The sequence below is a fragment of the Bufo gargarizans genome, chromosome 7 (genome assembly GCF_014858855.1).
Source record: "Bufo gargarizans isolate SCDJY-AF-19 chromosome 7, ASM1485885v1, whole genome shotgun sequence".
Classification (NCBI taxonomy): domain Eukaryota; kingdom Metazoa; phylum Chordata; class Amphibia; order Anura; family Bufonidae; genus Bufo; species Bufo gargarizans.
This window is the reverse complement of record NC_058086.1, coordinates 201,625,695-201,637,026: the sequence shown is the minus strand read 5'-3', so window position 1 is coordinate 201,637,026 and position 11,332 is coordinate 201,625,695. Positions and strand designations below refer to the sequence as shown.

At 43.6% G+C, this 11,332-nt stretch overlaps 1 protein-coding gene across 1 annotated transcript; it reads right to left on the bottom strand.

Annotated features, from left to right (window-relative positions):
- Positions 1 to 362: 362 nt before the first annotated feature.
- On the bottom strand, positions 363 to 8,959 carry LOC122943533 (leiomodin-3-like). The gene is made up of 3 exons (XM_044301339.1): positions 8,508 to 8,959; positions 4,311 to 5,822; positions 363 to 2,089 (listed from the first exon to the last, which is right to left on the bottom strand). Exons 1-3 carry the CDS (start codon positions 8,796 to 8,798, stop codon positions 2,063 to 2,065), a joined length of 1,830 nt encoding a protein of 609 aa, XP_044157274.1. The 5' UTR covers positions 8,799 to 8,959; the 3' UTR covers positions 363 to 2,062.
- Positions 8,960 to 11,332: the final 2,373 nt, after the last annotated feature.

The window sequence follows — 11,332 nt, the reverse complement described above, 5'->3', positions numbered from 1 at the left end:
TTACATTTTCTTCTCTGGTAGCGCCCCCTGCTGTTTATCCTTCTGGTCCACCTTCTGCATTCAGTGGTGGACAGACATGCTCAGTAGCTTCCCTGCTCCAATCCCCATAGTGCATCTCTATCGCTCTATTTAGGAAAGTGTGGGGGCATCACATACCATATGTATCTCTGGGGGCTATATTTTGAGGGACTATGTTCTATGCAGGGAAAGAAGGTATTAACAATAGCTAATTGTAATGCATCCTGGGAGATGCAGGCGCTTGATGAGCTGCTGCCCACCCACAGAAAAGGAAGAACATCCTCCAAATGCGTGAGTAAAAAATAAAAAAAAAGGTTAAAACTGCGTGATAAAATGAATATTCTGATCCCAAAAAGTGGACCTTTCTAAGACTTCCCGTATTGCACTTGGGAAGACTCATCAAATCAAAAGAATATACCTGCCCCCTTTCATGGTCCACTTGAGTCTGTTGGCAAAAATGTATATATCGACAGGAATGACATGTATGACCGGTTCTTTCAAATGACAATTTTATTACATCCTCATTAGATTTAACAAAACACATTTCTGTAAAAACGGTAGCTAATATGGAGACAACTCAGACGTCGCTTCACTCACAATCACTTCCCGAGTCTGGAGATCATCTGCTTCTTGTCAGGTTTCACCTCCCTCCAGATGGTGTGAGGTTGGTGGTGCCTGGTACCAAACACGTGGAGATGCCTTGGAAGGGTTTCTGATGACTTTTTAACATTCCTGGAAGTTTTTGTCTTCCAGATTTATGTTGTTCTGTTCCTCATGCCTGTCGTGGGCTCTACACACCATGATGAAGGTGGTCTCCACCTCTGTACATTCCAATATGGAACATAGATTACCTGATGTCCTACTCTCTATAGAAGTCCCATTCGCGTGGACCTCACAGATCAGACTAATGGCAAGCACTTAGAACACACTAGAATGCATCGCACAGTAGTCTCCAGCGTCTGGAAAACTACAACCCCCAGCATGTCTTGACTGCAGAATGCTGGCAGTTGTAGTAGAGAACCACAGGTTGTTTTTCTCTTTCCATTATGAATAACTTTCAATCCATTTTCCGTCACCTTACTAGGGAATTCTGAGTTTAAAGGGGTTCTCTGGGATTTTCATATTGGTCATTGGGAGTATGGGAGTTCCCGGGTTCTGGCCACCGCCAAGCATTCTTCCCATACAAGTGAATGGGAGCGCGCTGCGCTTGCGCGGCCACTTCTCCCATTCATTTCTATGGGGCCGACGGAAATATGGGGACACCTTTCCCTGCTCCATTCTCGATGTAGGTGCGGGTCCCACCTATCAGACAATGGAGGCATATCCTAGCGATATGCCCCCATTGTCTGTGATGGGACAACCCCTTTAATTACAGTGGTAACTGTGTAATTCCTCATTTCACCTGTGGTGGTGCTGCAGAGAACACTGTTGACTAGGATGCCTCCACAGATCACAGCTTATTGCAGGCAAGCGGTTTATTCCGTTCTGGTTAGGTCTGCTCTACCTACCTGTCTAGGATTTCACATTAGATATAGGTAATTACAATAGGGGTAAGTCCTTGTTGTGTAGTGGCCCATAGCACTCACCATTCACGTAGTCCAAACCGACATGCTCGCTGACGGGACCGCTTTCCTTGACTATCCCTCTGTGGGATCTCTCCGATGGGGCTTATTTATCCTTGTATAATAGCATTCGGGGTTGAGCTCCATATTTATGAAGTCCCATGCAATTTTTTATAATATTTTTTTTTTTTAACTAAAGCTCAATGAAGTGCTGGAAACCGTATTCACAAAATCGGTCATAGCTCACGAGCTGCACCGTTCGCTCTGCATTCAGAATGCATACCGCATGGCGGCACACCGCTGCTAGTAAATATGCCCCAATATGTCTCATCTGAATACGTTCACTTCTTGCTCTTCTCACTCCATGTTCGGTGTTGATCCCATGACACTAACAGCAGTCTCCCCATTGTCTTTAGTGGTTCACCGATAGCATTATTAGGACTGTCTATTTAAAAGAGTCTTCTTCACATTTACTCCAAGCGTTACTCCAGCACTTTCGGGACTGGCACCTGTATGAAAAAACAGACTAATCAATAATCGGTCCTTACTCTGGATTTAAGATTGTATGAGATTAGAAAATAGGGTCTGTATTTTTTTTCCCCGAAACAGCGCCACTATTTTCCATTGGTTGTGTCTGGTATTGCAGCTCAGCCCCATTCATCTGAATACTGTAATACCAGACACAACCAATAAACAACAGCGGCACCGTTTCTTTCCTTTCTTTCTTGCACCCCCTTTAAAGCAACATACCGGGGATATACACAGGGCAATAACATTCTCAAACGGAAACCTTCAATGCTGCTACCTAGTGGTCATGTTTAAAATTGCAACTATTCAGCATTTTTGTATTTTTTTTTTTCTTTTTTAATTGCACCTGGCTAACTACTTTCTGCCATCAGAAGCTGCAGCCAAACAAGCTACACTTATCAAACACTTTAAAACGTACCTCCCCCAATACAATGTGAATTCAGCAGTAACATCTGCCACTTGGGGAAGAGTCAGGAGGTCCCATACATATTAGATCAGGGATCCGTCACCACCGGCACTGAAGCTGCTGTGAAACTACAAATCCCAGCATGCACACTTACTTGGTTGTTCTTGTAACTCCCACAGAAGTGAAAGGAGGATTCTGGGAGTTGTAGTTTCAGAACAGCTGGAGTGCCAGAGGTTGCTGATCCCTGTATTAGATGGTCCACATCCTCCCAAAATGATCAGGTTCAGTCAACATACATCAAATGTGAATGGCCATCTTAACACATGCTTATAGAGAATACACCAGATCAGGCTGTTGTATCTCAGCATGCCCAATCCTTTTGTTGGGGAGATAACAGGTGTCTGGCAATGGCTTACTCTCCTGTCTCTATTAGGAACACATGCATGCTAAGCCGAGTCGTGCATGCATATGTATAGGTTAGTCAGGTGAGACAGCTGCTGGCCAACCATGCATTTGACAGGCAGATATTTAATGCGTTTGGCTCATTCACACGTCCGTGTCAGTGCTCAAATCCGTGAGAAGGTGGTCAGTAATGCGTCCGTGAAGCTGTCCGTGTTGGGTATGTGTGTCTGTTTTTTGTTGTCCGTATGCCATCCGTGTTTCACTGAGGCCTCATGCACACGGACGTTTTTTTTTGCGGTCTACAAAAACGGTTTCCGTTGTTCCGTGATCTGTGTCCGTTTTCCTTGATTTTTTGAGGATCCACAGACATGAAAAATGAAAAAAAAATCTAAGTCAAGTTTGCCTTTGAAATGATAGGAAAAAACGGACACAGATCACGGACGCGGATGGCAATCTTGTGTGCATCCGTGATTTTTCACGGACCCATTGACTTGAATGGGTCCGTGAACCGTTGGCCGTGAAAAAAATAGGACAGGTCATATTTTTTTCATGGACTGGAAACACGGACGCGGATGCCAAACGGTGCATTTTCTGATTTTTCCACGGACCCATTGAAAGTCAATGGGTTCGCGGAAAAAAACTGAAAACGGAACAACGGCCGCGGATGCACACAACGGTCATGTGCATGAGGCCTGACACTGAACAGCTGAAAAATAATTTTCAAAGCATCTCTTCCTAATGATCCGTGAAACACGGATGCAACACAGATGGCATCCGTTGGTTTTTACGGACCCATAGACTATAATGGGAGTGATGGATCAGTGAACACGGAAAAAATAGAGCATGCATCCGTGCTAAAAAAACGGACCGTGCTAAAACGCTGATGTGTGAATACACACAATAAAATGAATGGGGACGAGTGCCGTCCGTGGAGAACACTGACGTGTGAATGAGGCTTTACATGACTTTGCTGGAGCAGATGGAGCAATTAAAATATTGGCTACAAAGGTGGACGCTGGAGCTTGGGTTTGTTATGGGATGGATTAGGAGCAGAGCAGTCTTCTCACTGTCCCACAACCCAGTGATCTATATATAGCGTTACCCTCATCTGAGAATAGGTGGCCAAAAATGTATAAAACTTGATGGTTTACAGCTCAGGGCTATACAAGTGAATGGGACAAAGCTGCAATACCAAGCACAAAGACTACTAAACGTAGGGCAGCACTGATACATTTCCCTCAATATACTAAAAGTCTGACCAAGGCCGGTACAAAGAATACATTTCCTTTACTGTTTTATGAACTTCCATTTATCAAAAACACCTACTGTATCTCTATAGTAACCTACCTATCTGTGCAACTATATAATTTATGTCCATATAAATAATTCCTTACCGCTTTTAGATAGGCCACATTACTCTGGCGAATATCTTTTAGAAGCTCATCTCTTGGCGTCAAGTTAACAAGAGGAGGTGGACGATTCCTTGGCACGGGCTTCAGGGTTTTCATTACATCCTTAAGATTGACTTTCTCTGCCAGCTCTGAATTTTGAGAAGAGCTTGACTTGGGTTTTGCCCTTTTGAGCTGTATCATGTCTCGCAAACTAGTCTTATCTGCTTCTTCTCTTAACTTTTGGGCCGTGGATCTTGTTTGAAACTTTTTGAGTTTCACGTCTTTGAAAGGCGGGGGTTCGGATTTGAACTTGTTTTCAGAGTTCAACTCTGGCTTGTTCTGTTTACTTTTTCTGAGTGGTGGCACCGGGATTTTCGGTTCCTCTGCAATAGTTGGCATTCTTGAGTTGGAAGTCGGTGGCGGCATCTTGGAATTTGTTGTTGGTGGAGGTTGGTTCAGCATTGCCCAAAGTTCTGGTGGAATTCCCATGCCTAGACCGTTCTCCAACATATTAATGATCTCTTCTTGTTCTTTCATCTGTTGCTGTTGTTGCTCCTCTTTTCTTTTTTGCCTATGTTTGTCTAGATTCCTACTTAGCAGATTAGTCACGACCATTCTTGGGCCTGGCAGCTCGAAGTGGTAACCCATTTTTAACAACGTGTTATTGGCCTTCAAAAGTCTTGCAATTTCCATCTCTGCGTGGTGACCCAACATATGTCTTTGATTGTGGAACCTCAGCTCGGTCAAGAACTCGTTGAACTGAAGACATCGTATAATGGCCACAATTCCTTTGCCAGTGATGAAGTTGGACTCAATGTTTAAGGTGACAATGCTCCTATTTTCTCTTAACATATTGGCCAATGTGTAGGCCACGTTCTCGTCGGCTCCAACATTTGCCATACTGAAAGTCTTTACGTGTTTGTTTTTCTTCAAAGCATTGACAAAGTCTACCAGCATCTCCTTTGGAATATTCTCAATGTTGTTTAAATTGACTTCTTTCACATCTGGATTGTTCTCCCGGATGCTCTGCAATGTTCTGTCCAAGTTGGTCTGATTGCCAGAAGGCCTCGCGGTCATCTTAATGAAGCTAGAGTCCAGTGCCAATTTCTTTGGTATATTTAATTTTGAAATCTTCTCAGGTGGCTTTTTATCCTCAATTTTTTCAGCAGGTTCTGGAGCTTCATCAGTGGTGGGTCTGGTTTCATCGCTCTTCTCTTCTTCTGGCTCTTCCTCTGTAATCTCTTCATTCGGTGGAGAGGCCGAATGACTTTCCTCAGCAACTTCACCGTTCATTTTGTCTTCTTTTTCTGATTCCGTTTCTGATCCGACACTTTGGTTTGTTTCTGTCTTCTCTTCTTCTTCATCTGTTGTCTCATTGTCTTTTTCGCAAAACTCTTCTACAGTTTCAGCATTACTTTCTTCTTCTGGTTCTTGTGGCTCTTCTTCAGTTTCTTGTTCATCTTCTTCACGAGACTTCTTCATTTCCTCCTGCTCCTCCTCTCTGGCAATTATTCTCTAATATAAAAAAAAAGAGAATATTTATGGTGAATTTTTAAAGAAAATTCGAGACTTTCATATGAAGCTGGGGGCCAGACTATAGCCTGCACTCAACGAAAGACCTCTGTAGATATCAGTCTGCATTAAGGTGTGCACCCGCTAACCCCATAGAGACTAATCCTCCCCCCCCCCCTCCCCAATAAACACACAATGGATTTTTTTGGGCAAAACTACTAGTAGCCAGTACCACCATTTATTGTTCACTTAAACATAAGAACATAGCGTTAGAGGAGCCTGACCCCAATCACCACATTCCCTAAGCTGGAGACCCACCTGCCTCCAGCTGACCACCTTGCACTGGGCCAGCTATACCCACCTACCACGACTGTGCCCGCAGGCAGACGGGTTTCCATTACATACTGGTATTTTTTCCAATGCGGTTGCTGGATAAAGTAGAAATGAAATTTTAATTAAGTAAAAAAAAATTATGGAATAAAATAACGTCCTCATTTTCTCTCCGGTGGTAAATGACGGTATTGTAAATAACAGACAGCTGGACGTGTCATGTGACCTGCTGCTATTCTGATAGCTCTGACCATACTCTCTCCTCGCATGCCATCTAACACATGTCATGTGTTCTTATAACGGAGGCATCATGTGACTACAAGTCCCAGCAGGAAGCATTCATTAGCAAATACATAAATACATTGCATAAAATCTGCTGCGGAAGCAGCCATATTGGTTGCCACCTAGGCTTTTCCCAGATGCAGATCATTTTTCAGCAATTTTTGTAAGAGACTTGATTTTTCTCTGCTTCGTGCTATTTTAACCTTTTACATGCCATAGACGTTACGCTACATGTTTACACCGACAACAACATGATCACACTGTCGCCACACTGGTACTGGAGTTAATACCAGTGGATTGTGGGAAAGTCATCACATCCATAAGAACTTGACTATGCGGAGAGGTGACCTATTACATCGGGGCCCCTTGTCTGCTTAAGGGCTCGTTCACATGAACGTATTTTGCGTTCCGTATACGGAACCATTCATTTCAATGGGTCCGCAAAAGATGCGGACAGCACTCTGTGTGCTGTCCACATCCGTTGCTCTGTCCCGTAGGTCCAGCAAAAATTATGAGTCCTGCCCTATTCTTGTCCGTTTTGCGGACAAGAATAGGCATTTCTATGATAGGCCTCCTGTTCCGTTCCGCAAATTGCGGAAGGAACACGGGCGGCATCCGTTTTTTGCAGATCCGCAATTTGCGGACTGTAAAAAAACGTCACGGTCGTGTGAACAAGCCCTAAATGAGAATTTTTTAGAGCATACTTCTGCTAGTTAGCGCCCCCTACTGAAATTGTTTTTTGTTTTTATTTATGTACGGTATTTGGTTTTTAAATCTAGATCAGGCTTTACCCTGTAAGTTAATACTATCGATTATTTTTGAAGCCATTGATTTCCATCCATTAAGGGCTCATGCACACGACCGTATGGCTTTTTCACTGTTTTACGGTCAGTTTTTTTTACGGATCCGTTGTTCAGTTTTTTTGTTTCCTTTGCGTTTTTCCGTATGCCATATACATTATACAGTAATTACATAGAAAAAATTGGGCTGGGCATAACATTTTCAATAGATGGTTCCGCAAAAACGGAACAGATACGGAAGACATACGGATGCATTTCCGTATGTGTTCTGTTTTTTTTGCGGACCCATTGACTTGAATGGAGCCAAGCACCGTGATTTGCGGAGAAGAATAGGACATGTTCTATCTTTTCACGGTACAGAAATACGGAAATACTGAAACGGAATGCACACGGAGACACTTCATTTTTTTTTTGCTGAACCATTGAAATGAATGGTTCAGTATATGTACCGCATACTGAACTAAAAAAACGGCCGTTATACTGAACACAAAATACTGTCATGTGCATGAGCCCTAAGGCTGCATGCACACGAACGTTGTTTGTTTCCGTGTCCGTTCCTTTTTTTGCGGATAGGATGTGGACCCATTTATTTCAATGGGTCTGCAAAAAACGCGGACAGCACACCGTGTACAGTCCACATCAGTATGTCCGTTCCATAGCCCCGCAAAAAAAATAAATAGAACATGTCCTATTCTTGTCCGTTTTAGGCATTGTTACAATGGATCCGCAAAAAAAAACGGATGGCATAAAGATGTCATCCTTTTTTTGCAGATCCGCAATTTGCGGACCACAAAACACATACGGTCGTGTGCATGTAGTAGCCTTATGCAAACTTTTTAATCTATTGTGCATACTGAGGAATGGTTTGCCCACCTGATGGCGTCGTTTTTGTTTAAAGGGGTCGTCTCACTCCAGCAAATGGCATTTATCATGCAGAGAAAGTTAATACAAGGCAATTACTAATGTATCGTGATTGTCCATTTTGCCTCCTTTTTCGGACTTGATACATTTTTCCATCACGTTATACACTGCTCCTATCCAGAGAGGACTCCCCTGCATAAGGGAAACGAGACGGATCCGTTTTGAAGCCCATAGACTTCTATTATGACGGAATGAATAACGGAATGTCTCTAAAGGCATAGAATTGCGTTATGGTCCGTGGTAACGGAATCCATAACGCAATTCTGCTTTTACCACCAAACGAAGCGTGAACGAATTTCAAAATATGAAATTCGCGCCTCTCTAGTGAGTTTATTGCCACCCTCTGAACATTTACCTCTGATGGTAGAAGAGTAACAGGAAGCCTTTCTTCTTCCAGCATCCGATTAGATTCCTTTTCCCAATGCAGATAACCGATGAGCGACCTGTGGTCGAATTGGCCGGTCGGTGCTTTTTCCGTCTGGTCCCTTTGAATCATGCCCACTGGTACTCTCGGATCCGGCGCCAGTACCTCCATCTCGCTCTGGAGCTCTTTTAGCTCTTCAGGAGATAAATTGGCCAAAATCTCATCTTCGTCAATATCTCCAAACAGTTCGTCCAAGTCCGAATCTTGGCTGTGCTGAGACATGGTTAACGTACGGTCCACAGATACAGGCGGTTATGGCGCAGCGTGTTGTATCCTCCGAGAAGAAGCCACCATGAGTGACTGAGGCGACAGTGACTTCAGCTGAGGCCGGAGCTATATTAAGCTATGGAAGACTTCATGGAGAATTTATGACCCTGCTGCCATGTTCTGTTTTCAGCAACTGGTGTCAGCTGTGCGAATGCATTTGACATTTGAGTACAGCTGGTCCCCCCTCCTCATTGTGTAATACGCGGTGGTCATTTTCCAGAGGGTTCCAGGGACAAAGCTGTTCACGCAACTATCTGGAGGGTCACAGTAGACGCAGATGTGAGCGCATACACATGCACCCATATCAGTGCCAGTCACATACTACCCAAAACGTCCTCATGACTGCACTACGTGCCCTTAAAACAGTGCCCGAAATCACATGCCACCATAATAATCCAGGTATGCCCCCATTATATTCACCCATGCGTGCAAAGTATGTATTTCGCAGTCTGCAAAGTGCGGATCCGCAAAATACGGATACTATCCTTGTTGCATCTGCATTTTTTGCGGATCCATTGACTTTAATGGTCAACGCTTTGTGGACAAATATGGGAAATGTTCTATTGGTACGTGTATTAAAAGGTATTCCTCCAATATGGCTGCCAGTAACGCGAGACTTCTGTAGTCGCACACATGCCCTGTTACTGTGAGTAGCGGCGCATGCATTAATGTATTATATAACGAATCCGAACCCGGATTCGTTAATGTAATACATTAATGAATGTGCCGCTACTCGCAGTTACGACGCATGCGAGCGACGAATAAAGTCTCCTGTTAACAGCGGCCATATTGAAAGAGCCTCATCGCAAGCAATACATTTTAATACACGTACGGCGATATGGATCGCAATGAGAACGAGTTGTGTAGATTAATGAATCAGGTTCATCCAAAGCAAGACGAACCGGTTCGCTCATCACTATGTTCTATTTTTTTGTAGAACGGACATATGGGTGCGGAAAGCTCACAGATCATCCATGTGTTTTCAGCGTCCGTTCTACAAAAAGAATACCAACATTTAGGTTGGTAAAATCAGAGCATCCAAAACGCCGCTTATGGGCAGGGTTATCATTAGCCCAGCCCATTTTTGGCTCGGGACATGCCTGAATTTGCAAACCAGAGACAGTCCCTGCAAATTTGGGACAGTTGGCAACTATGGAATATGTCTGAAAAATGTGGACCACTGACCCATGAAAGTCAATAGGTCTGCAAATAAAATGCAGACGGCACATGGGCTGTATCCACACTTTGCGGATCTGCGGACCGTAAAAAGGATACGGTGGTGTGCATGGGGTCTAACTGCAGTGTCCCACTACGTGGCTGTGGGCACCGCAAACTTGTTTTATTATCATATATAATGCCTGTATGCTGTATTTCATCTCATGTCATATTCTCCCATGTCACAATGTGATTTTTACATGTAAGATCCTTTACACAGGCCTAGTTAGGGTGCAGTACACTAGTTTCTCCACAAGATGGGGCAGTGTCGCAGTGTATATAATGCTAAGCTATATATACACTATGACACTGCCCCATCTTGTGGAGAAACTAGTGTAGTGCACCCTAACTAGGCCTGTGTAAAGGATCTTACATGTAAAAAAACGCAAACTTGTTTTATTATCATACATTATGCCTGTATGCTGTATTTTATCTCATGTCATATTCTCCCATGTCACAATGTGATTTTTACACGTAAGATCCTTTACACAGGCCTAGTTAGGGTGCACTACACTAGTTTCTCCACAAGATGGGGCAGTGTCACAGTGTATATATAGCTTAGCTCAGGCCTAGTTTAGGCAGGTTCAGACAAGTTTAGTCAGAGAGCAGCCATGATGTAGCTGCTTGCTGGAGGGAGGCCTCCTGCCTCTCTGCTCGCTCCCTGTTGGCTCCACAGCCCAGGGTTAAAGCCACAAGATTCAGCCCAGAGGTGAGACGTCCACTTCTACAGCTCGCTCCTCCGGGGTGACCAGTGTCCAGCTACTAAAGCAAGTATTCAAGGGGACTTATATATTGTCTTAAAGTCAAAGGATAGCACATGGTCATACTTAAAGGCTTCCCAGGCACCTTTGCAAGCAGGTGTAGGACACAGCTTCTGGCATCCATACCTTCCAGTTTAAACCCTGAGGACAGATAGGCCATCTGTCAGAAAACACTGGAAAATAGAAGTTCAAGGATTCAGAAAACCACCTTCAAGTCAGGTTAGGATCAGGTGAGAGTTTTTACCAGCCAAAGACTTTTATTACTTCAAAGCCTAGTCTGAAGCAGTAGCTTTCTTGGATATACAGTTGTAAGAAAAAGTATGTGAACCCTTTGGAATGATATGGATTTCTGCACAAATTGGTCATAAAATGTGATCTGATCTTCATCTAAGTCACAACAATAGACAATCACAGTCTGCCTAAACTAATAACACACAACTAATTAAATTTTACCATGTTTTTATTGAACACACCATGTAAACATTCACAGTGCAGTTGAAAAAGTATGTGAAC